Source organism: Chiloscyllium plagiosum, chromosome 15 (assembly GCF_004010195.1).
Source record: "Chiloscyllium plagiosum isolate BGI_BamShark_2017 chromosome 15, ASM401019v2, whole genome shotgun sequence".
NCBI lineage: Eukaryota > Metazoa > Chordata > Chondrichthyes > Orectolobiformes > Hemiscylliidae > Chiloscyllium > Chiloscyllium plagiosum.
Window position 1 is genome coordinate 11,812,177 of NC_057724.1, and position 23,978 is coordinate 11,836,154.

At 42.0% G+C, this 23,978-nt stretch overlaps 1 protein-coding gene across 1 annotated transcript in view; it reads right to left on the reverse strand.

Moving 5' to 3' along the window:
* Positions 1-23,978, reverse strand: part of LOC122557104 (sodium/hydrogen exchanger 2-like) — a 159,592-nt gene that overhangs the window by 94,723 nt on the left and 40,891 nt on the right. The window contains exon 3 of the mRNA XM_043704423.1: positions 5,012-5,262. Within this exon, the coding sequence (XP_043560358.1) occupies positions 5,012-5,262 (251 nt within the window). The remainder of the gene's footprint in view (positions 1-5,011; positions 5,263-23,978) is intronic.

Genomic DNA, 23,978 nt, shown 5'->3' on the forward strand with positions numbered 1-23,978 from the left:
TTAAGCTATTTCCAAAAAATGATGCAAGTCACCAAAGCACTGCGTTTGTCAACAGGCAGGTAATGTAAAGTTAGTGAAGGACAAAATGGTATCCAGCTGACGTTCAGAGACTGCAGATGAGTTCGTGTCTCAGCAGGCTGTTTAACATTGAAAAAAATTAAGCCTGGAAGCTAATTTAGGGAAGTTGAGTCAGTAAATTTGATATTACTATCTCTGCCATTGGTAATATAATACATTGAAGTAAATCAGATTCTATTAATGCTTCAAAGCATTTTTAACTGCATCCTTAAATTTGTACACTCCTATTGTTCTTGCTAAATGTTGTTTACTCTTTTCTAAGTAACAAGCCATGAAATATGGTTCAAAATTCTAATTATAACTCTCAAGCCTATGTTTTTCTGAAGTTTATTTGAAGCGATGAGATGAGACTAAATTGCTTTTTTTCCCTGCTGTGATTTGAACCTGAACTTCATCAAATTCTGCACACTTTTCTTGGCTTTGACTATCAGTGTGATTTGAAGTCAGGGTAACCTCCTGTTACTTAATGTCGAAAACATTAGAGCTCAAACTGTTTTCCCTAATCTCAGTGCCTACAATGTGCTCTAGGCACAGAATCATGAGTAGATTGCATTGTATTTACAGGGAGAAAATGAGGACTGCAGATGCTGGAGTACCAGAGTTGAAAAATGTGGTGCTGGAAAAACACAGCAGGCCGGGCAGCATCTGAGGAATTCCTGAAGAAGGGCTTATGCCCGAAACGTCGATTCTCCTGCTCCTCGGATGCTGCCTGGCCTGCTGTGTTTTTCCAGCACCATATTTTTCAACTCTGCATTGTATTTACAGTCCAACAATTAAATACCATGAATCCTTTCTACCTCTGAATGGTCAGACATTTTCTAAATTAGTATTGTTGAATATTAGACAGAATAAGATGGATAGATGAACTTCGCAGAATTGCCAGTTCTTCCATAAATCATGTATGTGGAGGGTCCATGCAAACTTGATGGGCCAAATGGCCTCTATCTGCACTTTAAGGATTCAATGTATCCTCAAAAGTTACAGTGGTCTGCTAAGAAATAAAATGATGAGCAGGCTGCCTTTTGTCGCCAACAGGGACAACTGTGTGAGATTGTGTGAAATGGACGTGAACCAACAGATAGCCCATTGTCTGTCACTCTCCATTTTCATCTCCTTTGAAGTCAAAAGTGGTTGATTTCATGCTGTCTTCCAATGTCAAAACCACTTTTAATATTCCCTTCGACATTCCTGATTTTGCAAGCCCAATATAAAAGTGGCCCACTCATCCTCCTGGCATACATACTAACTGGTCAACGTGAATCTACTAATTCCTGACTGACAACACAAAACAGTCATCAAATCTGCTTTGGACCTTACATGATGCAGATGGGCAGTGGTTTAGCAAAAGCAATGAGAAAAGACAAAATAATCTAAGCATAGCATGGACAAATGTGGAATATTTGGAAAGGAAATTGCACATAAAATGAAAAGAGAGGAGAAAGAGAGATTATGGAAGAAGGATCATTGAGCAGAATTTGTGCTGAAGTATTTAGTTGCATTTCAGATCTTTCTTTGTATTATTGTCCTTGGTATTGCAACAACTCCAAACAGTTCCCTGACACAAGAATAATTCAGTGTCATTCCATGTTAGGTGAATTGTATTGACAGGGCACTGAATTCTACAGAGTTAGCACTATTGGAAGGCTAAAATGTAATCTTCTCCTTTTCATTTGAGATCAAGAATGTCTGCTAGGAAACAGATCAGTTGTCAATACTCTGCTCCCAGCATCAGCTTGAGTCAGATCTAGATCATTTCAATACACAAAATATCTTTAAATGCTCCAAACTACTTTCCCTCGTGTGCATTGAATATAGGAGTTGGGATGTTATGTTGCAGCTGTACAAGACATTGGTTAGGCCATCTTTGGAATACTGCGTTCAATTCTGTCTCACTACTATAGGAAAGATGTTGTGAAACTTGAAAGGATTCAGAAAAGATCTGCAAGGATGTTGCCAGAGTTGGAGGGTTTGAGCTATAGGGAGAGGCTGAATAGGCTGGGGCTATTTTCCCAGAGCATTGGAGGCTGAGGGGTGACCTTGGAGAGGTTTATAAAATCATGAGGAGCATAGATAGGGTTATAGGCCAAGGTCTTTTTCTCAGGGTAGGGAAGTCCAAAATTAGAGTGCAAAAGTTTAAGGTGAAAGAGAAAAGATATAAAAAGGACTGAAGGGGCAATATTTTCACGCAGAGGGTGGTGCGTGTATGGAATGAGCTGCCAGAGAAGGTGGCGAAGGTTGGTATAAGTACAACTTTTAAAAAGGCATCTGGATGGGTACATGAATAGGAAGGGTTTAGAGGGATATGGGCCAAGTGCTGGTAAATGGGATTAGATTAGGATAGGATGTCTGGTCAGCATGGAAAAGTTGGACCATAGGATCTGTGTCTGTGCTGCACATCTCTATGATTGTAATTATGTATGTAATAGAACACATAAATACCAGGAATAAAATAGATATTAAAACAGTAGATTCATAAAAAATAGTATGGGTTGCATTGGCCAAAGGGGGGAAAAAGACTCTTATTAGTGGTACTAATGAAGAATATGTGTTCAGAAATGTGTATTAATATGCAATTTCCAATTGAGTTGTTTTGATTATGATCCAAAGCACCTGCAGATATTGAAACCAACAGGACACTGCAGCTTCAGATCTCAACCACTGATTGGATGCTGTGTTCCTGGAATCCTGTATGGAGATCACTCTGCCCACTTTCACAGAAGGTGTGGCTTGGAGTAATGCCAAGATAGAGGGACGGCTTGTGAACTGTGAGAGAGTGCTTAAAGGTTCCCCAACGTGGCATTGAAGGTCCTGCAGCGGGTAATCCAGATAAGTGACGCCCTCCACCCTTAGGAAATGGAATGCCCTGCAGCGGTGAAGGAGACCACAGAGGCAGCTGATGTGGTATTTGTGGCAAGAGTTCACCTGAAAATTGACAATGGGGAGCACTGGCACCAGCCCATGGCTCCAGTTCCACAAGGGATTAAGAGTCAGAATCAAGAGGTCTCCTCATAAATGGGATATACTGGGCAGTCACAGGCCGAAGCTACACCAGGTGGAAGGGACATAGGTGGCTGGGAGGGACTGGTTGCATGTTAGTGCTACTGTAGGCAGATGAGGGCATTGCAGATGAAACATCAGAGGAAGGCAGATGGGCACATTATACTTGGTGCAATACAAGGCCAGCTGAAAACTTCTTGGGGAGTTGAAGAGTCGAGGAATCCACCCACACATTTTGTCCATGGCTCAGCACAGAACCTGAAATGGCTTCTCTCCAGCCTGGCTTGGCTGGTCACTTACAGCAGTGGTTTGTAGAAGCTGGCCTCACAGAAGATCTAACGGCTGATGTCAAGGTAGCTTGCAGGAGGTGACTGCTCGAGCAGCTGTCATGGGAACTTCTTGTTCAGAAAGGGGGGGGGTGGTCACAGAGCATCTCAGAGGACCAGAGGCTGCTCTCCTCCAGGTCACTGGGGTGGGCTCAGCAGTCACTGAGTTCTCAGTAGAAGCACTTTGAAGCAGGAATCAGCCATGCTTTTTTGGATCCCAGCATTCCTGTTGCATCCCCCACCACTCCACCATTACCATCACACTTACCTGTGAAGCTTATAGCTGTGAAGACGCTCATGTCTATGGGAGACAGCCCTTTCCAAATGCACCACAGTCAATCATTCATTGCCAACAAGTCAATGACAGCCTTAAGTTGCATGCTAAATCTTCACAGGAACATCTTTTAGTTCTGTTCAGACGGTCATGGTTAGGTGACAATGTTATTTGAAATTGACTCGAGCAAGTAATTTAATTATCAGTCAGCCACTTAAATGGGTACTGTTGCCAATGCACATCAATTGCTTTACCATTACATACTTACTTGTATTCACTGCACTAAAGCAACATTTCAGCTTAAGACCACATCCTGGGCATCACCAAAATTTTTCACAAAGAGTTTCGCCAATACTATATAACCTTATTAGTCATGAGCAGCTTGTGAATAATACATATTCATAAAAGCAAAGATAAGGTTTGCATCGTTTAGTAATCTACATGGATATGTTACAATGTGTTAACACAGAGGTGCCGTAGTGTATAGGCCAGCAAAGTATTGAAAGATATTTGGTTTAAACCTTCTGTTCAGCAACCATGCATTACTGGGTGCATTACTACTTCCTATCAAAATGGCTGCTTCCTGACCTTTTTTACACTCTTCCCACTGAGACTTTTGATATTAACTGAAGCAGCAATGGATCTGTGCAGTCTTTGAAGATGAGAATCAATGAGTGCAGGAAGATTGGGTGAAGACAAGCAGTGGGGACTCTTTTTACAGCATTAGTTTATGTCCTCAGGTAAGCTTTTAAAGGTCTCAAGATGAGAGAGTAGTAGAGTGAGTGTGACAGTGGTAGGGTGAGTAAGTGAGCGGAGGGGTGAATGAGTGAGTGAGTTGACAGGCTGGGTGAATGAGTGAGTGAACAGCCCGGGGAGTGAGTGTCAGACTGGCTAAGTGAGACCGCGTGAGAAAGACTGAGAGAGAGATTGTAGGATTGCAACTAGTTGAGAGCATTAGGTTTCGTGGGATCCAGTTTCTAAGCATCAACTTAACCTGGACGTATCTACATGCACTGAGAGAGTGAATATCAATCTTTTATATGTATAAGCAACCTCATCAGATTAACATTGACTACTTGCAGTATGACAATGAAGAATGTTAAAAGCCATTGTTTAAATTTGGAGTGTAGATAGAATTAAGCTTCACTTGAATAGTTTGAAATCACACAACTGGACTATTTTCCAATTCGTCCCATGGACACGTGTCTGACTGTCGGAAGTCTGTCCATTTCCCTGACTTGCGCTTATCTTGACCATCATCTTATCCTTCAAAACCTCCTTTGAACTTACCTTGTTAACCCCTCAAATTAAAGCATCGAAGAGGTACAATACTTACGCCACAATGCCAGAGAACTGGAACATTTCGGCAGTCAGATACGACAAATAGCTGTACAGGAATACGAAGAGAGGTTCGATCACACGGATATTCTCCGTGAAGCGAGTCGTGAGGGCTGCAATGATTCCATAGGTAATGCCCACGAGTAAACCTCCAAATCCAACCAGAAAGAACTTAAAAATTCCCACCAAAATATCTGACACTCCAACTGAGGACATGGTGCAGAAAGTCTTAAACAGTTTGTACAAGACCTGCAAGAAGAAAAACAAAAAGGAATATCATGAAAGGATTTTTTTTCCCCCCTGACCATCCAGGATCTAACAATATGCTTTTTGAAACCAATTTGAGTGTTTTGTTTTAAGAAAGATTTAACTGTGATAAAAAAGATTACCAACTCAAACCATTTCTTTAACATAGTGGAAGCTGTGAATTATTGTTAACAATATTGACTAATTAACACTCAATGGTAAATTCGCCAACACATTCTCAGTGGGGAGCTCTGGTCATAGGGAGCACATGTTGGACAAAGGTGAGCTTTCAGATCTCTATTGCTGAATCTGAGCTGAATGTATCCAGCCATGGGACTCCTGGGTCAATGAACAGCCCCCTTGAACATACAGTGAGATCACAACGGATCAAATTCTGATAATGCAAAACTCCAGCTGTGACAAAGTTTCAGCCTTTCCTGCTGGCGAAATAGGAAATCCAGTCGAAAAATGCCTGTGATAACCTGAAGTACCAGAAAAGTCAATCTGGATTGACCAAACTCATGAACACCTGTGATATAACGATACAAACCAATGAGAATGGAGTTAAGCCAATCTCAGTCACAGCAAGACATTGTTCGCCATCGAGGTCTCTGTGGTAGGACCCTTCAAATGCGTTTCAACCTGTGAGCAAGTTAAATGTGCTGTTGATTCGAGGTAAAGTGAAGTCCATACAGCAAGTGCGCAACTTTATTGTGAAGGAGGACTGCAGATGCTGGAGATTAGAGGTGAAAAGTGTGGTGCTGGAAAAGCACAGTGGGTCAGGCAGCATCCAAGGAGCAGGAGAGTCGATGTTTTGGACATAAGCCCTTCATCAGGAATGTGGCCACCTGAAAGTTGTCAGCTTTTCCTGCTGGGGAGGTACGGCCCACCTGATGAAAGGCTTCTGCCTGAAACATTGATTCTCCTGCTCCATGGATGCCTGACCTGCTGTGGTTTTCCAATGCCACACTTTTCAACTGTGGTGTGAAGCAAAATGCAAACATCACAGAAGAGCAGCATACGATGAACATCTTAGAACAGTCCAACAACTTCCTCTCCAAGATAACTGGACCCATGCACCCTGACATTGCTGGCCTTGACAGCATCATGCTGACCTTCCTGCCTCTCAAGCTCCAGCCAATAGATGTAGGGGTTGATTAGGAAACATAAAACAACTACATGTAGCAATTGATCTTTCCTGTTATTGAGGACCTTGATAAACAGGAGGAGTATGACTCAACTGTTCTTCAGGTCTTGTCCATGATAAAGAGGACATGAGGAAGGCAATGACGGAAACCACAAACACCAACTGCTTTTGTTACATTGGAGTCTAACAGGTTACAACTGTATAAGATGCTGAGAACGAGGGGGAACAAGATGATGTAAATCAGTCTGATGACTGATTGGGCTCAATTTGTTGATCTGTGAGAGGACGGCATGGAAATTCCAGCAGGGACAATCCTTTACACTCAGGTGGCCAACACTGTAATGCCACACAATGGAACTGACAGAGCAAGCAATCATTTATTCAGTTCATTCATCAACACTGAGGAGCCTGAAGGGACAAAAACCCCTGAAGCGTTGACCGGATAACTGCTTGAAACCTTAAAGGGCATAAAAATGCTCTTGGATTTTGCACACCAGCATGAAAACAGGGAAAAGCTGTGTGACTGCACTGACATCATAGCGGACCGTCACATTCTTGCCCAAAGACAACATGCTAAGCAGAAAGAGACTACTTTCCAGAGCCAACATTTTTCCATGCCAAGGTCAGCTCACTGTAAAGTGGCATTAACTATTTTTAAATTCACAGATTCATTGCATTTGTGTTTTTACTTTTTTTTTTAATTGACATAGAGAGTTTTTGTAGGGAAATTGATTTACCCAGGAACCCGCTTTGTCATCTCAGAACTCCACGCAACAGTAAATTGCTGTCTAAATGATAATTTACTATTTCATATAAACAGGCTAACGACTATTGAAATAACAACCAGAGGGGGATCATTTGTATGTAACTAATAGTTAACATTGGCAAATCATTTCCAATCTGACATAACTTTAAATATCATGATTTGTGAAATTTGTTAAAAATACTAAATGTAACCTCTGCTGTTTTTATACATACACCCAAATATTTTAGATCTGCTTTGTACAAATTGATATTCGGCCACTGCTATGATTAATCAAGATCTCCATTATTATTGTATAAACAGACCATCGGGAAGTTATAAACTGAACTCAAGGGACCTGGCTCTTACCTCATCTGGGAATTGTTACATAAAGACATTCCCCACCCTCCAGTTTTATTTGCTGTAGCAAGTTGTCTCTCAGAAGTTTTCTTCAAAAGTGTATACCTATAGCCTGTGTTTTGTTATACCTCAAGAATAATGTTAGTTTTAGGTATTGCACTTCCAGTTCCAAACTGGGCTTCCAGATTAACATTTAGTTTTCGATTTGCAGCAAACAGAATCACATAATCTGAAAATGTTAGTCACATTGCACATCTGGATTAGATCCTATGCATTGTTACAGATACAGTTCTTGCATGTATTTCGCCATTGGCCACGTTGACTTTCCTTCAAGCATCCACCCTTCAGTTCATTTGATTATGTAACCTGCCTCTTTGGCACCCAGCTCATGAAATCGTGCAGCCAGGATGGTGGAAGGGCTTGCGACTGCCAGGACTTTGAGACATTCACATTGCCAGGATATTGCACACCTCCATGTGGGAGGTGCTCTCCAAAGTAGGCTTTGGGGAGGGAATCTGCAATTGGATCCATCTGCTCACACTGACATTGTTAGAATAGTCTCACTCAATCAACGGGTGGGAATCAGAAAGTTTCCTGATCAGATCTGGAGTCGGGCTGGGTTTCCCACTCTCTCCTGCCTTGTTTGCATGCTGCATACAGCCCTTTGCCAAATCCATCAGGAAGGATGCGAGCCTGAGAGGGGTAACTATTTCAGGCAGCAGAGGCCTGCAGATGAATCGTTGACATCTCTTTTTTTCTGCTTGGGTCCACTGTCAGTGCACAGACTCATGAGCATCTGTAACCAGTTCGAACTGGCCTCGGGAGCCAAGATAGATTGAGGCAAGAATGAGGCCATTTTTTTTGAGAACTAGGCAGGCCCATCCTAGATCCACTTCACCATCAGGACAGATTATCTAAGATGCTGGGAATGTCATTTGGAGGGGCTGGGGGAGAGGAGGGGCTGCAAAACTTTGATAGGAGTATATTGCCAAGGTGAGGGAAAAACTGGGCTTTTGGGAGCACGGCTCCTTCTCTATTGCAGGCAAAAAACCTGGTCATCAGCGTGAAGGTACTTTCTCTGTTGTTTCGGAGCAGGTCTGGCCCATTCCCAGAACCTGTGCCATTGCAGTGACCCAAGCATCAAGCTGTACGTAGAAACTTGATACTCAGATACCAAATGTCACTACGTACTGAGGGTTTATCTGTCCCTGGTGTTACGAAGAATAGGTCTGGCCTCATTGCTGAGAAACACTCCAAGTAATTGGGCCATTCCATATCACCTGTCCTTTGTGGAGAAATTTGCAAAGGAGAAACATCTTTAACCGCCATTGCATCAGGAAGTGGCCAGCATGTAGCGTCCTCAAGACCCTGCAGGAAAAAGAGAGGGTGGATCCTGTCAGGATGTTGCCTGAGCAGACTGACAAAGTCATTTTTGACTTTCTAACATGCACCAAGCCATCACAAGGCATGGTGGTGAGACAGGCACTACTTGTATTCCCAGACTCTCTGCGCCACCGCACGCTGCCCTTGAAGTGACTGCAGGGAGGTTGAGACTGTCACCCATCTCCTGCTGGAATGTGCCTTTGCAAAGGAAGTCTGGAGAGAGATGCAGTGGTTTTTGTTGAGGTTTGTCCCGAGCAAGAGACTGTGCTCCATGCTCTATTTCCCAGGGCACACACCAAGATGAACATCAACTGCGCCTGGTGGACAATCAACTCGGTGAAAGATGCTCTTTGATTTGCCTGGTGAAAGAGTTGGCCCCAACTGAGTGTTGAAGGCTGGCACATTCCAAGGTCTTGGACTACACGCTGAGGGGTGCACTAAAGCTTGAAGCAGCTGCTGCCAAGGCACATTGGGGAAAGACCACTGTCTGAAGTCATCCTGAGAAGTTAAATGGGGGTCCATACAGTTATTGGATCCTCCCAATGCCTCAAGAATATATTGTCTTTGATAGGTAAGAAATGCATTTGGGTTGTTGGTTGGATAGAGTCTCCAATGTTTGTTTGTTCCTTTGTCTGCTATCAAGCTGCTTTGGTGACTGAGAGTTATATAAAGATATTTTTATGATTAAAGTATATCTTTGAAATAAAACAAAAGCTGAGGAGATTATGGAGGCATTGGTGGTGATCTTTCAGGAATCATTGGAGTCAGGGAGGGTCCCAGTGAAAATGGCTAATGTAAGACCACTGTTTAAGAAGGGAAGGAGGCAGAATACAGGAAATTATGGGTCAGTTAGCCTGATCTTGGTCATTGGTAAGATTTGTGAATGAGAATGTGGAGCACTTGGGATTGCATGGTAAAATAGGGCTCAGAACCTCTGAAGAGGGGTCATTGGACCCAAAACATTAACTCTGATTTCTCTCCACAGATGCTGCCAGACTTGCTGAGCTTTCCCAGCAATTCCTGCTTTTGTTTGATTTCCAGCATCTGCAGTTCTTTCAGTTTATTGTTTGATGACTAGTGGAGTTCCACAGGGGTCAGTGTTGGGACCACAACTATTCACGTTATACATTAATGACCTGGACAAAGGAACTGAGGGTTTTGTTGCTCATTTTGTAGAAGACACAAAGATAGATGGAGGGACAGAAGGACTTGGACAAGTGTCCCTGTTAGCTCCATCAGCTTCCAAGCTTCCTATTAACTTTAACCATCAGCTCATAACTTGCTACATTACAATTTGCACTACTGAGAACCAGTGTTCTTCCATTAGTGGTGACTTGCCACCCAACATGCTGTGAAACTTGAAAAGATTCAGAAAAGATTTCCAAGGATGTTGTCAGGGTTGGAGGGTATGAGCTATAGGGAAAGGCTGAACAGGCTGGGGCTTTTTTCCCTGGAGCATCAGATGCTGAGGGGTGACCTCAAAAAGTGGTTTAAAAAAATCATGAGGGGCATGGATAGGGTAAACAGACAAGGTATTTTCCCTGGGGTGGGGAGTCCAGAACTAGACAGCATAGGTTTAGGGTGAGAGGGGAAAGAGTTAAAAGAGACCTAAGGGGCTACTTTTTTACGCAGACAGTGGTGCGTGTAAGGAATGAGCTGCCAGAGGAAGTGGTGGCGGCTGGTACAATTACAACATTTAAAAAGCATCTGTTTGGGTATATGAATAGAAAGAGTTTACAGGGATATGGGCTAAGTGTTGGCAAATGGGACTAGATTAGGCTGGGATATCTGGTCTGTTTCCATGCTGTACATCTCTATGACTCTATCCCCAACCCCACCTCCAGCAGTACCCTGGACAATATCATGCCCTTTCAGATTCCAACTCTACATTTGGAGTTGCTCCCTTCACTGCCACTATCCCATCAGTGCCACATCATAATGCAGACCATCCCAGATTTGTGTTTGCCACCATGCTCAACACTACATTGAATGCCCCTGGTAAAAGCCCTGACCATTTTTGCCCAAAATCCCCACAACCAACAATAGCCCGCACCCCCCTCCCAAAACTGACACAGTCCATGACTGTATCCCCAGAATGTTGCCTCCACTGTCCCTGTTTGATAGACCTGCCATTACCGAACTAGGTGGACTTGATCTGCGGGACTGACTGTGGCCCAATTTACAGACAGCTAAGGCAATGATCCCGAGACAGGAATAGGACCAAGTGACTGACTGACCATGACCAAATCCCTCATCTCACAGTGGGGTAGCTCCCAAACTGATCATAGTCTCCCTCAACTCCACTAAGAATTTAACCTTCAGGTTGTGCTTTGTCTGTGTGATCTGCTGGCACATGTTTAACTGTGACACTGGCACAGCAAGGTGCCACACTGTAAACATGTCTACTCCTTTGTTCAATGCTGTGAAGCTGACTACACTAAAAGCCAATGCAAGGCAGAGATGCTAAGAATCCATAAGCTCTCTTGCAAATGTCAATGCATTAAAAAGGCAATAAAAGGCAGGAGATTGCTGAGAGCCTTAAAGAAAGCACAAAGTGAGGGTTCACTCAGAAAAGAGATGTGAGATGTATCCTATGAAAATGAAAGGGATGTGTGTGTATATTCCTGCATGACAGAGACTTGTCAGAAGCGTGCAAGACATAAATATTTCTGAGCTCCAAAATGAAGCCTTGAAGGGCTCATGTGGTGTGGGAGTATGTATGAAAGCAGCCATGAGGATATTGTGAGATGGGTGGCTTGCAGTGCCCACTTACATGGAGTAAGGGTGAACAGGGACAATGTTCATGGAGCATTGAGGAAAATGATAGCAATGGCGAAGCTTGAGGTAGGTTCAGGGAAGCAAATGGAGAGCTGTGGGGCCAGGTAACCACACTAAATGTTCTACCTAGATTCTCAAGGAAGGAAGGCAGCGTGCAGAGCTGCACAGACATGAGGCCAGGTTGGCTACTGCTGAGTTGCAAAGGGATGGAAATAAGGTAATTGCTGCTCATTCATGAGATTCAGAACTGTCTCTTAAATCATCAGAAATCTGATTTTTTTTTCATTCTCACCATATGCTCTTAAATTTCTCACCAATTCCAAAACCATCTGTGGCCTGGAAAATTTTTTATGTGTTAATGATAGTCCTCTATTTCCAGTATTGAACACGATGGGTTAAAAAATATTGTACCTTATTTCTAGGTTGGATATCACTGATGGAATTTTAATTTTTTTTGTCCTTTTTGATAACTACATTAAAAATCAAAACCTTTTATTTTTGAAGCAATTAATCTTCCGAATGTGTTTAGAATTTGGAATGATGGAATTCCTGTCTACTGATTATGACAGTCTGCACAAAATGAATTTGGACTGCCTCAGTTCAGTTCCAAGAGAACACAAATATGCAGTAGAAATCTACATTCAATACAAAACACATTAGCACTAATTTAACAACCTTTCATCCATGAAGTCTTTCACAATTAAGATCAGAGGAACTCATCCCTTTGCCATCTCAGAGCAGATTTTGCTATGGAACTTGTCCTACTCAGAATTGGGTTGTGATTTGCATAAACCCCTCATTGAAGGGAAAGGGAAAAACCTTCATTCCCATTTGTGAGGTAAACCTTCACTTTTCCAGCTTCAGTGATGCGATTCAGATGATGATGGCTTGTATTTGTGAGTTTTCAAAAGTAAACGACTGATAAACCTTCTGTCAAATTTGCTTAAATCTTCTGAAATGTTTTTAATCGAACTGCTGAAGTAAAAAGACTAGTATTCATGAGGAGAAGGCAAATGAGCCGCAGATTTCACTCAAATGAAATGGATTGGATTAAATGGTGGAGTAGTGCTAAAGTTAGATTGGTGATAGCAATAAAACTTTGAAATTATACAATGCTGCCCTTAAAAGTGACTTGCATTAGATACCATTTCTTCATGTCATTACAAAATTGTACAAAAATGGTCAATCTTCCTCATAGTGTCAATCTTTCATAGTTTATATCATTAAGAAATGAAGCATAGCTATTTTCATTTTGACATCAAAAGCACAGCATGTCAACAACCTGTTATCAGAATGAGTCATCCACAAATGCTGGGCTTAATGCAATGACTATATCATAAGAATGTGGCAAGGTTTAAACAGAATAGTGTATCTTAAAACTTTGTCAATGTATAGCAGTGATGATGTAAATTTCCTTTAAGAAACAAAATATTAAGTTTTCAAATATGAAATCAAGGTCGTGGGGCAAAAATTGGAAATCGCAAGGTACAATGGCTGTACTGCTCAGTAATCTCACTGAGAACACATTGAGCTCGATATGTATTTGACTAAACCTGTCAGTCCTCAAGTATGCTACAAATAATGAGAGTGCGTCAATAATTTTCCAATGGACAGTGTTACATGGGAGATGGGGTGTCTGAGGTACACTGCTGCTGTCAATCTTCTTTCTCATAATGAATCTAAGACAACTGGGAAGCTTACCAACAAGAGGCATTTGTTCTACCATGAAGTGGTTGTTTACTTCATGATAGTAGTAAGCACAATGTTACATTAACAAGTTAGACATAAATATCAAGAACCAGAGATAATATATCTGACCCCATCAGGGTCTTGTGACAGAAGACTGGCTAAATAACCACCCAACTTCAACATTGACTCTTTCAGAACAGGTACCTCACATGTAGGCAGCAGATTTTAAAACACAATTCATTTTTTAAAAAATGTGTTCCAATCTTTTCAGACAGCAAGACATTGACACCACTTCAGTTATATGTTATTAATATTAAATGGTACATTTTAATGATATTTTGATGACATTTATGTTATCTTCATGGAAGAAATAAACAAGGAGGATGTAAGGTTTTAACTTTTATATGAGTCACGAGAAGCATCATGAAAGCTGAGATATATGGCATGTCAAGCAACCACAATGAACAGCTGATGGAGGCAGGATGAGCAGTTAGAAGTCAAAATCTAGGGGAACCATTTCTATTTGTGAATTCACTGTTAAGTGCAATACTCAGTCCTAATCATAATGGTACCTGCATAGAATAATGCATCAGACAACGTCAATTCATGAATAGGGATGACAAAAACAAAATGGCACATCCGCAACAATACTCATTTCTGACTCGGTAACTATCACCTCCTGTGGGGTGAATCTGAAACATTACCAATTGTAGAAAGCAGTAAACTTGAGAGGAAAAACACCATAGGTATAAAATATTTAACAGAGATTTCAGTCTTTTCCAAAGGAAGGTCGCGGTCTAAAAGAGATGATCTCTTCTTTTAAAGAGAAACATTTTAATGAAGTTCGGAATTTGATATCGATAGCTGCGTGTCCACCAACAGCAATAATATCTTGCACTTGAACTTCAAAATGATTGTATGGTTAAATCACAGAAGAAGAGCATTCAGACTACTGTTTAAGCGAGCTCTTGGAGCACTAATTAGCTCATCCCGTTTTCCTTCCTTTTCCTCACAGCACTGCCAATCTATTCAGATAATTAGTTAATTGCCGATCAAAGTCACAATTGAATGTTCCTGCACCACTCCTCAGGCAATACATTCCAGATCTGAACCAATAATTTTCCTATTACCTCTGCATCTTTTGTGAATCAACTTAAATCAATATTCTCTGGTTCTTGAACCTTTCACAAAGCAACCCTTTTTCTGATCTCTCCAGACTCCTTGAGATTTTACATATCTCCATCAAATCTTCTCTCTGCCTTCTTTGTCTAACGGTGCCAGGTGGTTTTTCCAATTTACATCACCACATTAATATGGCGTCATGTGTCAAGGATCTTCTCAGGTCAATATTCAGACAACATTTGGCACTGAGTTATGCAAGGCGATATGAGGGCAGGCAAACAAAGGCTTGATAAAAGAAATAGCTTTTGAGGACTATCTTTCTTCAGGAGAAAAGCTTCAGGAAGTGAGTCCCCGAGCTTGGGCTAAGAAAGCTAAAGGCACAAACTCAAAATGGTGGACTCTGGCTTTACTGTCAAATAACAGAATTGCTGATATTACTCTGAAACCAGCAACTCATCAGACCAGACAAAAACATGTAATGTGTTAAGAGTCATAGAGTCCTCCAGCATGGAAGCAGATCTTTCGGCCCAACTCAACCATGCCAATCAGTTTTCCTAAACTGAACTGGTCGCATTTGCCTGCGTTTGACCCATATCCCTTTAAACCTTTCCTATCCACATACCTGTCCATATTTTGTAATCGTACTCGCCTCTACCACTTCCTCTGGTAGCTCGTGCCATGTATGCACCACCCTCTGTGTGAGAAAGTTGCCCCTTGGGTCCCTTTTAAATCTTTCCCCTTAAACTTATGCCAACTTGTTTTGAACTCTCCTACCTGAGGAAAAGGCCTTGACTATGTAGCTTATCCATGCCCCTCGAGATTTTATAAACCTCTACATGGTCACCGCTTAGCTTCCTACACTCTAGGGAAAAGAAGACCCAAGCTTTTTGTTAATAGAATAGAATCTCTACAGTGGAAGCAGGCATTGGCCAATTGAGTTCACACCAATCCTCTGGGGATCAACTCACTCTGGCGCACTCATCCCTGTAACCCAGCATTCCCCATGGCCAATCCACCTAACCTGCACATCCCTGGACACTATGGGCAATTTAGAGTGGTGCTGGAAAAGCACAGCAGGCCAGGCAGAGTCCGAGGAGCAGGAAAAATCGACGTTTCAGGCAATGAAGGGAATGAGGATTTTTGCCCAAAATATTGTTTTTTCCTGCTCCTCGGATGCTGCCTGGTCTGCTGTGCTTTTCCAGCACCGCTCTAATCTTCAGCATCTGCAGTACTTCTGCCTAGTATGGGTAATTTAGCATAGCCAATTCACCTAACCTACACATCTTTGGACTGTGGAAGGAAATGAAACAGCTGGAGAAAACCCATGCAGACATGGGGAGAACATGCAAACTCAACACAGACAGTCACCTGAGGCTGGAATTGAACCCATGTCCCTATAAGGTAGTATTGCTAACCACTAAGCCACAATGACACCCCCAGTGTAATTAGCCTCTCCTTATAACTCAAACACTACAGTTTCAGTAACATCCTTGTATATCTTTTTGCCACCCTTCCCAGTTTAATAACTTTCTTCCTTTAGCAGGATGACCAGAGTCCTCACTACAGACTGCTTTGTTGGTTCAGGCAGTTTGTACTAAGGGGCCACCATCCTCTTTTAGGGAATGGATCTGCAGAGCCTCCTTTGTCTGGTCTCCTAGCTAATCAGAAGAGGCTATTCCCTTCAAGAAGATGTAGTTCATTGTATGTTAGCAACTAAGTACAAGTCATACTGGTGTGATTGACATTATCACAGAGGTTATGAGGAGGACCTGAATGATTGGTCTAACTCCTTCAAGTGGTTTTCCCACAAGGACCATCAAAGTAGATGGTGCATAAGGCAATACTTAGTATACCCCCTTATGCAACTTTAAGGAGCAGGAGTTGGACAATATTCAAAAGAGCTGTAATCAGGAACCCCCTGTGTAATTGAGTGGGAGAGCCTTACTCTCTACGATAAGGTTAAATTAGAGATGCTAGAGAGGACAAATAGTGGCAGCCTGCTAAGTCATAGCAGTCTCAAAGTGTCTGCATCCCCGCAAAAACAAGAGATGTTAAGCTGGGTTCAGCAAACCTACGGAATAAAAGCATGGCGGCAAGTGAGGACACCTCCAAACTTTCAAACTGAAGTCAGGTCACAATCCGTCAGGCACAAACTAAAGGAGGCAAGACTCCAAAGGACAGATCAGAACCTCAGAAGACGTCAAAGAAAAAGCAATACAAACGGAAGGACCACAAAAAAAAACAGAGCTATTCAGAGGACTTTGAACAAAGAAAAAAAATTACTCTGGTCAGCGTTGTGTACCAATAAATCAAAAGACAGCTCCATTTAAGACATTCTTATTGTTATCAGAGTTTGAAAATGCTGAAGACTCATTATAAAGGCCCGATATAGGAGTTCTGGGAGTAGCAGATCCAGAGATACAGGACTGCAATGGGGCTGCATGCAAAACAACAAAGGCACCAGGTCTATATAATTCTATATACCATTGTCTGAGAGTTAATAATTCCATCATGAGACAGTTGAATCAACAGTCCCAGCCACAAGAGGAATTGATTGAATCATGAACAGTTTTGCAGGGTGCTGCTGATACAGAGCCTTCAAAGACTAGTTGGGAAGGAAACTCATGCTGTGGGTGTCCAAGATGAAAAATTGTCCTTTTTTTCAGACAAAAGAAGAGCTCACACTGGGTCAAGTGATCAACAGTGCTAAATGTGTGCATCTCAGAGGCTGAGCTCCGAAGTATTGTTGATGCATACAGGGAGGCATTTGGGAAAAAAAGCACTTAGGTTCAACGTTGGGAAAACAAAGGTCCTCAAGCAGTTTGTACCCAGAGTAAAAACACTGTCGCCACTACCCCCACTACAACCACCCCCACCACCCCACCTCCACCATCATCACCACCACCACCACCCCACATAACTGACAAATTGCACAGTGAGCTACAGCCTAATGTGGATCAGTTCCCATACCTCGCAAGGGCTCCACTCAGTCAGGACAAACATTGACAAGTAAACTCAACATTACCTGCAGTAACTGTGCCTGCACAGCCTTTGAGGAACAGCCAATTTGATGACAAGAACCTCAAGCATGCCGCCAAACTCTTGGTCTACAAGATAGCAGCCCTCCTGCATGTAATGGAAACATGGACGATCCACACCAAAGCTCAAATTCCTCAAGAAATATCAGGCGGGATGCCTCTGCAAAATCCTCCAAATCAATTGGCAGAACAGGTGCTCCAAATTCAGTATTCCCTCTCAAGCCATCATCTCCAGCATCAAAACACTCGTTACAGTTAATAAGGTGTGTCGGGTAGGCCACATTATCCATGTCAGATACAAAGACCTCCTGATAGAACAAGCTGTCTATCCCAAGCTCCAGGAGAAAGTGAGGTCTGCAGATGCTCGAGATCAGAGTCAAGTGTGTGTTACTGGAAAAGCACAGCAGGTCAGTCAGTATCCCAAGCTCCAGCACAGTGAGGGGTTACCAGGACAGCAGAGGAAATGCTTCAAGGAGTTATTAAATCCTTCCTAAAATACAATGCAGTACATCCACTGGCTCATGGCAACCTCTAGCCCAAGACCAGCCAACTGCAGGAGAAGCAGCCGATTTAGTACCAACCACTTTGGGCGACTCCAAAAGGCCGATCGTGGAGTCAGGTGGAAACAGTGAATGAAAACCTGTTCCCACTCACCTGCTTCTTCAAATACTACCTACACCTCCCGGATGTAGGTGTCCCATATTGAATTATTTTGTCACCTCACATCTCCAGAATAGAAGGAAGTCAAATTTTTCTCTGACGGACACCTCAGTGGAGTGGATCAGGAGAGGATGCTATTTAAGCTGTGATAGGGAGCTAGAATCAATCAACTCCCTGAGGAGACACTGCGAATTCTTCCAATTTTGTAGGATGCACAGGCCTCAAGAGGTCATTGTCACCGACTTGCCAAAACAGATAGAGAGTAGGAAACAACACAATTGACCATGTTACGCTGTTTCAGGTGTCCTTCAAAGCACAGCAAGTGCCCAACAGGGGGAGCTGAGTGCTGCCAATGTGGGAAAGTAGGAAACTTGAAGAAATCTTGCAGATCAGCAGCTCCAACATTACCACAGAAGCAGGGAGGGAATATTCATGTCAAAGGGACATCATTGGTGAAAAGGAAGATCAAAGAAATCAAAGATGAAGATTAACAAAGTCAATATTTCTAAACGAATTTAAATGAAAGGTTCTGGACAAGGCAAAGAGTTTAATCATGAATTTAAACTCAATATAGTGGCAGTTCACTTAATACTGGCTGACAACTGCCATGGTTAAAATCAGTGAACTCTCAAGCTTCAAACTGCATGGCCAAGAGGGCATAGACCTTCAGCTACATAGTGACTTTACCACTGCATTCAGTTATATAGGTTGAGGGATCAGTGAGACTCTCAACATATTAAAGATCCAGAAGACATTCTACTAAGTAAAAATGTATGTATCCAGTTGGATCACTTACGGACTGTGGATGTTATGCTGCAAGAAGAAAACTGAAGCAAATTTTGCTAAGTTTTATTCAGAAGTTGGGGAAAGTTAAAATATTTTGCCACGTTACCTTCTACCTGTATACTCCAAGAAAAGTACCTGACAATAAGCAGGTTCATTTGAATGGCATAACAAAAAATGAGTTGTAGTGACAGGACCAGTAAAATGGAGCTTAGTCTCAATAACATTTTCCATACTTAATGGAGTACTAATATAGTGTATGGATCTCACTGATCAGTGAACATTCATTTGGCCAAATTAACCAAAACAATTTTTGTACTAAATCTGACACAATCGGCAAGTCACAGCAGAAACCCTTTGATAATTGAGATTGATGGTCACATTCATCATTTTCAATCGTCTACCTTTGAAATTTTGTTCACAGCAGAAATCATTCAGACAGTGATGTCAAACATTCTTGAAGGGTGCGTTTTGTTTCATGGACAACATCCTGGGAAATGGGCAGACCAAAAAGGAGCATTACTACAGAATCAGGGAAATTCTCAGGGCATCACCAAGGTTCAGACTTTGCATTAAATGGAAAGTGTCAATTCTCAAAGAACACATAAATTAGATTGTTCTCGGTGCTTGAAAGGAGAATTCCGGAAATTCATTACAGCAGCAAGTATCAACCAGTTGATAAATTTTGCACTTTATCTTCACTTAAATGTGGAGCAGAGAGGACAGTCAAAACTGTAAATGCTCTCATGTCCAAGAATGGAGACTTGGAATTAACATTACTCAGTCACAGATCAACACTATTTGACAATTTGCTGGCAGAACTACATGGAAGATTAATATCAGAAGCACCACTGTTGAAGTGTAATCCCGGGCTGAACGTAATGCTCTAAAACCATGAGAATGTCAAGGTGGTAGAAAAACAGCACAGAACAAAAAAATGGATCCAGTACAGTTTGACACACATTGTTGTCTTTGACATTAGGTCAGAATGCACAGATAAAGGGCAAACAAGCAGAAGGAACAGAGGAACAGATTAATCAGGTTAATCATACATTGTCAGAACACCTGACCGGACATTTCGGAAACAGCAGAAACACCATCTTCCTGCAGTCAAGAAGCGAGACTACATGCAGTTAGCACAAAATGCAGGACAGAGACAGGTCCATGACATTGAAAACCAGACTGAATGGTATCGTACTTTCAGGAATGGCTGATAATGACCATCGTGTGGAAATCAAGTGAATCACATCAGGATGACCTGTCACAATTCCAAAGCATCTTGAGTTGACAGACTTGGACTTTTTGAGAGGTTGGGGGTTGGGGTGGGTGTTAAGCTGGAGATGGTGATAATAATAACAATTAAAAACAAATTGATAGGATTATGGAAATCATTTAAATGGAAACTTGAGGGAGATGTAATGGAAAATCCAAGCAATGATGATAATGGTGATGTAACTGATGTTACTCAGACAATAAAAGAACAGAACATCAGATCTTAGAGAGAAGCATGTAATGGCACAGGAGTAAAACTCTACACCAGAGAGCTATATTCAATAACCTGTATATTTATGAGTGTAACTAAAGAGTATTACCGTACTTAGAGAGCCTTAATTTAAGATGTTATTGACCAAGAATACTGGTAGTCTAATAAAAACTGAGCAGAAGCAAGAGATGAAACACTCTAAATAAAGCATACAAAAAATAAGTATCATGTTAAAGCAACAATCAATTGTATCGGTATTATGTTTCTTTTTGTGAAGAATAAATGAGTATTGAAATACCCTTAGAAACATCCAGTGGCTCACCCAGTTGAATAGTCTATACTTCATTTTTAAAATGCTATTAATTTACCACTATTAGTTATAGCAGTGTTGCTTTGCTTATATCTCGTGTATGGTTTGGACAAATTCGGTTTAGCTGTCAAACACAGTTCAGACAATAGCTTTCGGCACTATGAGAGAGCATTGTGCCTGAATAGGATGTAGGGACTGAAGTGACAAAGTCACCGCCAGCAGATAACAGTGAGTCATCAGCCTAGTGCCTGAGTTTCTTTTTTATTAACGGCACTAGATTATGAAATTAGCTTCTGCTGCACAATATGAATTTCGCCCCTATTGTCTCTGAAGAACATTTTAGATATGTTTGAGAAGTACAAAGAAAGGCAGTAGTCAGCAATGCAACAAATAAGTGACACAATGATACATTTACTGCTGCTTCTTGGGCTTAATTGCAATTGAATGTGTCTTTTTTATAGCTACCCCATTTATTTAATATCTTGCCAAGAAATTTCTTCACCTCTCCCAATCTTACAGAATTTTAAGAATGAAAGAGTGCTGCTTGGGTAAATGAGAGCTACACTGCTCATGATATGTCATGAGTTGGGAAATTATGAAATTATGCTGAGGTTGCACAGGACATTGGTGAGGCCTCTTCTGGAGTACTGTGTCCAATTCTGGTCGCCCTGTTATTGGAAGGATATTATTAAGCTGAAAAGAGCTCAAAAGAGATTTACAAGGATAATGCCTGGAATGGAGAGTTTGAGTTATAACGGAGGTATAGACAGACATTTCTGTGGCCAGCAGAGAAAAAGCAGATTAGTGTGTTGTTTCCCTGGTGCCAGGATCAAGGATGTCTCAGAGAGGGTGCAGAATGTTCTCATGGGGAAGAGGGGCCAACAGGAGGTCATTGTCCACATTGGAACCAACGACATTGGAAGGGAAAAGGTTGAGACTCTGAAGGGAGATTACAGAGAGTTAGGCAGAAATTTAAAAAGGAGGTTCTCGAGAGTAGTAATATCTGGATTACTCCCAGTGCTACGAGCTAGTGAGGGCAGGAATAGGAGGATAGAGCAGATGAATACATGGCTGAGGAGCTGGTGTATGGGAGAAGGATTCACATTTTTGGTTCATTGGAATCTCTTTTGGGGTAGAAGTGATCTGTACAAGAAGGACGGATTGCACTTAAATTGAAAGGGGACTAATATACTGGCAGGGAAATTTGGTAGAACTGCTCGGGTTTGGGGAGGGAGGGGGGTTGGGACCCAGGGAGATAGTGAGGAAAGCATCTATCTTAGACTGGTACAGTTGAGAGCAGAAGCAAGTCAAACAGTCAGGGCAGGCAGGGATGAGGCAGGACTAATAAATAAAACTGCATTTATTTCAATGCAAGGGATCTAACGGGGAAGGCAGATGAACTCAGGGCATGATGAAGAACATGGGACTGGGATATCATAGCAATTACAGAAACATGGCTCAGGGATGGACAGGACTGGCAGCTTAATGTTCCAGGATACAAATGCTACAGGAAGGATAGAAAGAGAGGCATGAGAGGAGGGGGAGTGGCATTTTTGATAAGGGATAGCATTACAGCTGTGCTGAGGGAGGATATTCCCTGGAAATACATCCAGGGAAGTTATTTGGGTGGAAATGAGAAATAAAAAAGGGATGTTCACCTTATTGGGATTGTATTATAGACCCCCTAATAGTCAGAGGGAAATTGAGAAACAAACTTGTAAGGAGATCTAAATTATCTGTAAGAATAATAGGGTGGTTATGGTAGGGGATTTTAACTTTCCAAACATAGACTGGGACTGCCATAGTGTTAAGGGTTTTGGATGGAAAGGAATTTGTTAAGTGTGTACAAGAAAATCTTATGTGAATGTACCGACTGGAGAAGGTGCAAAACTTGACTTACTCTTGGGATATAAGGCAGGGCACGTGACTGAGGTGTCAGTGAGGGAGCACTGTGACCAGCGACCATAATTCTATTAGATTTAAAATGTACAAGAAAATCTTATGTGAATGTACCGACTGGAGAAGGTGCAAAACTTGACTTACTCTTGGGATATAAGGCAGGGCACGTGACTGAGGTGTCAGTGGGGGAGCACTGGGACCAGCGACCATAATTCTATTAGATTTAAAATAGTGATAGAAAAGGATAGACCAGATCTTAAAGTTGAAGTTCTAAATTGGAGAAAGGTGAATTTTGATGGTATTAGGCAAGAACTTTCAAAAGCTGATTGGGGGCAGCTGTTTGCAGGTAAAGGGGATGGCTGGAAAATGGAAAGCCTTCAGAAATGAGATAACGAGTATCCAGAGCAAGTATATTCCTGTCAGGGTGAAAGGAAAGGCTTGTAGGTACAGGGAATGCTGGATGACTAAAAAAATTGAGGGTTTGGTTAAGAAAAAGAAGGAAGCATATGTCAGGTATAGGCATGATAGATAGAGTGAGTCCTTAGAAGAGAATAAAGGCAGTAAGGGTATACTTCAGAGGGAAATCAGGAAGGCAAAAAGGGGACATGAGATAGCTTTGGCAAATAGAATTAAGGAAAATCATTAAGGACAAAAGGGTGACGAGGGAGAGAATGGGGCCCCTTAAAGATCAGCAAGGCGGCCTTTGTGTGGAGCCACAGAAATCTGGGAGTTACTAAATGAGTATTTTGCATCAGTATTTACTGTGGAAAAAGACATGGAAGATATAGACTGTAAGGAAATAGATGGTGACATCTTGAAAAATGTCCATATTACAGGTGGATAAATCCCCAGGACCTGATCAGGTGTACCCTAGAACTCTCTGGGAAGCTAGGGAAGTGATTGCTGGGCCTCTTGCTGAGACTATTTGTATTATCGATAGTCACAGATGAGGTGCCAGAAGACTGGAGGTTGGCTAACGTGGTGCCACTGTTTAAGAAGGGTGGTAAGGACAAGCCAGGGAACTATAGACCAGTGAGCCTGACCTCGGTGGTGGGCAAGTTGTTGGAGGGAATCCTGAGGGACAGGACGTACATGTATTTGGAAAGGCAAGAACTGATTAGGGATAGTCAACATGGCTTTGTGCATGGGAAATCATGTCTCACAAAATTGATTGAGTTTTTTGAAGAAGTAACAAAGATGATTGATGAGGGCAGAGCAGTAGATGTGATCTATATGGACTTCAGTAAGGCGTTCGACAAGGTTCCCCATGGGAGACTGATTAGCAAGGTTAGATCTCATGGAATACAGGGAGAACTAGCCATTTG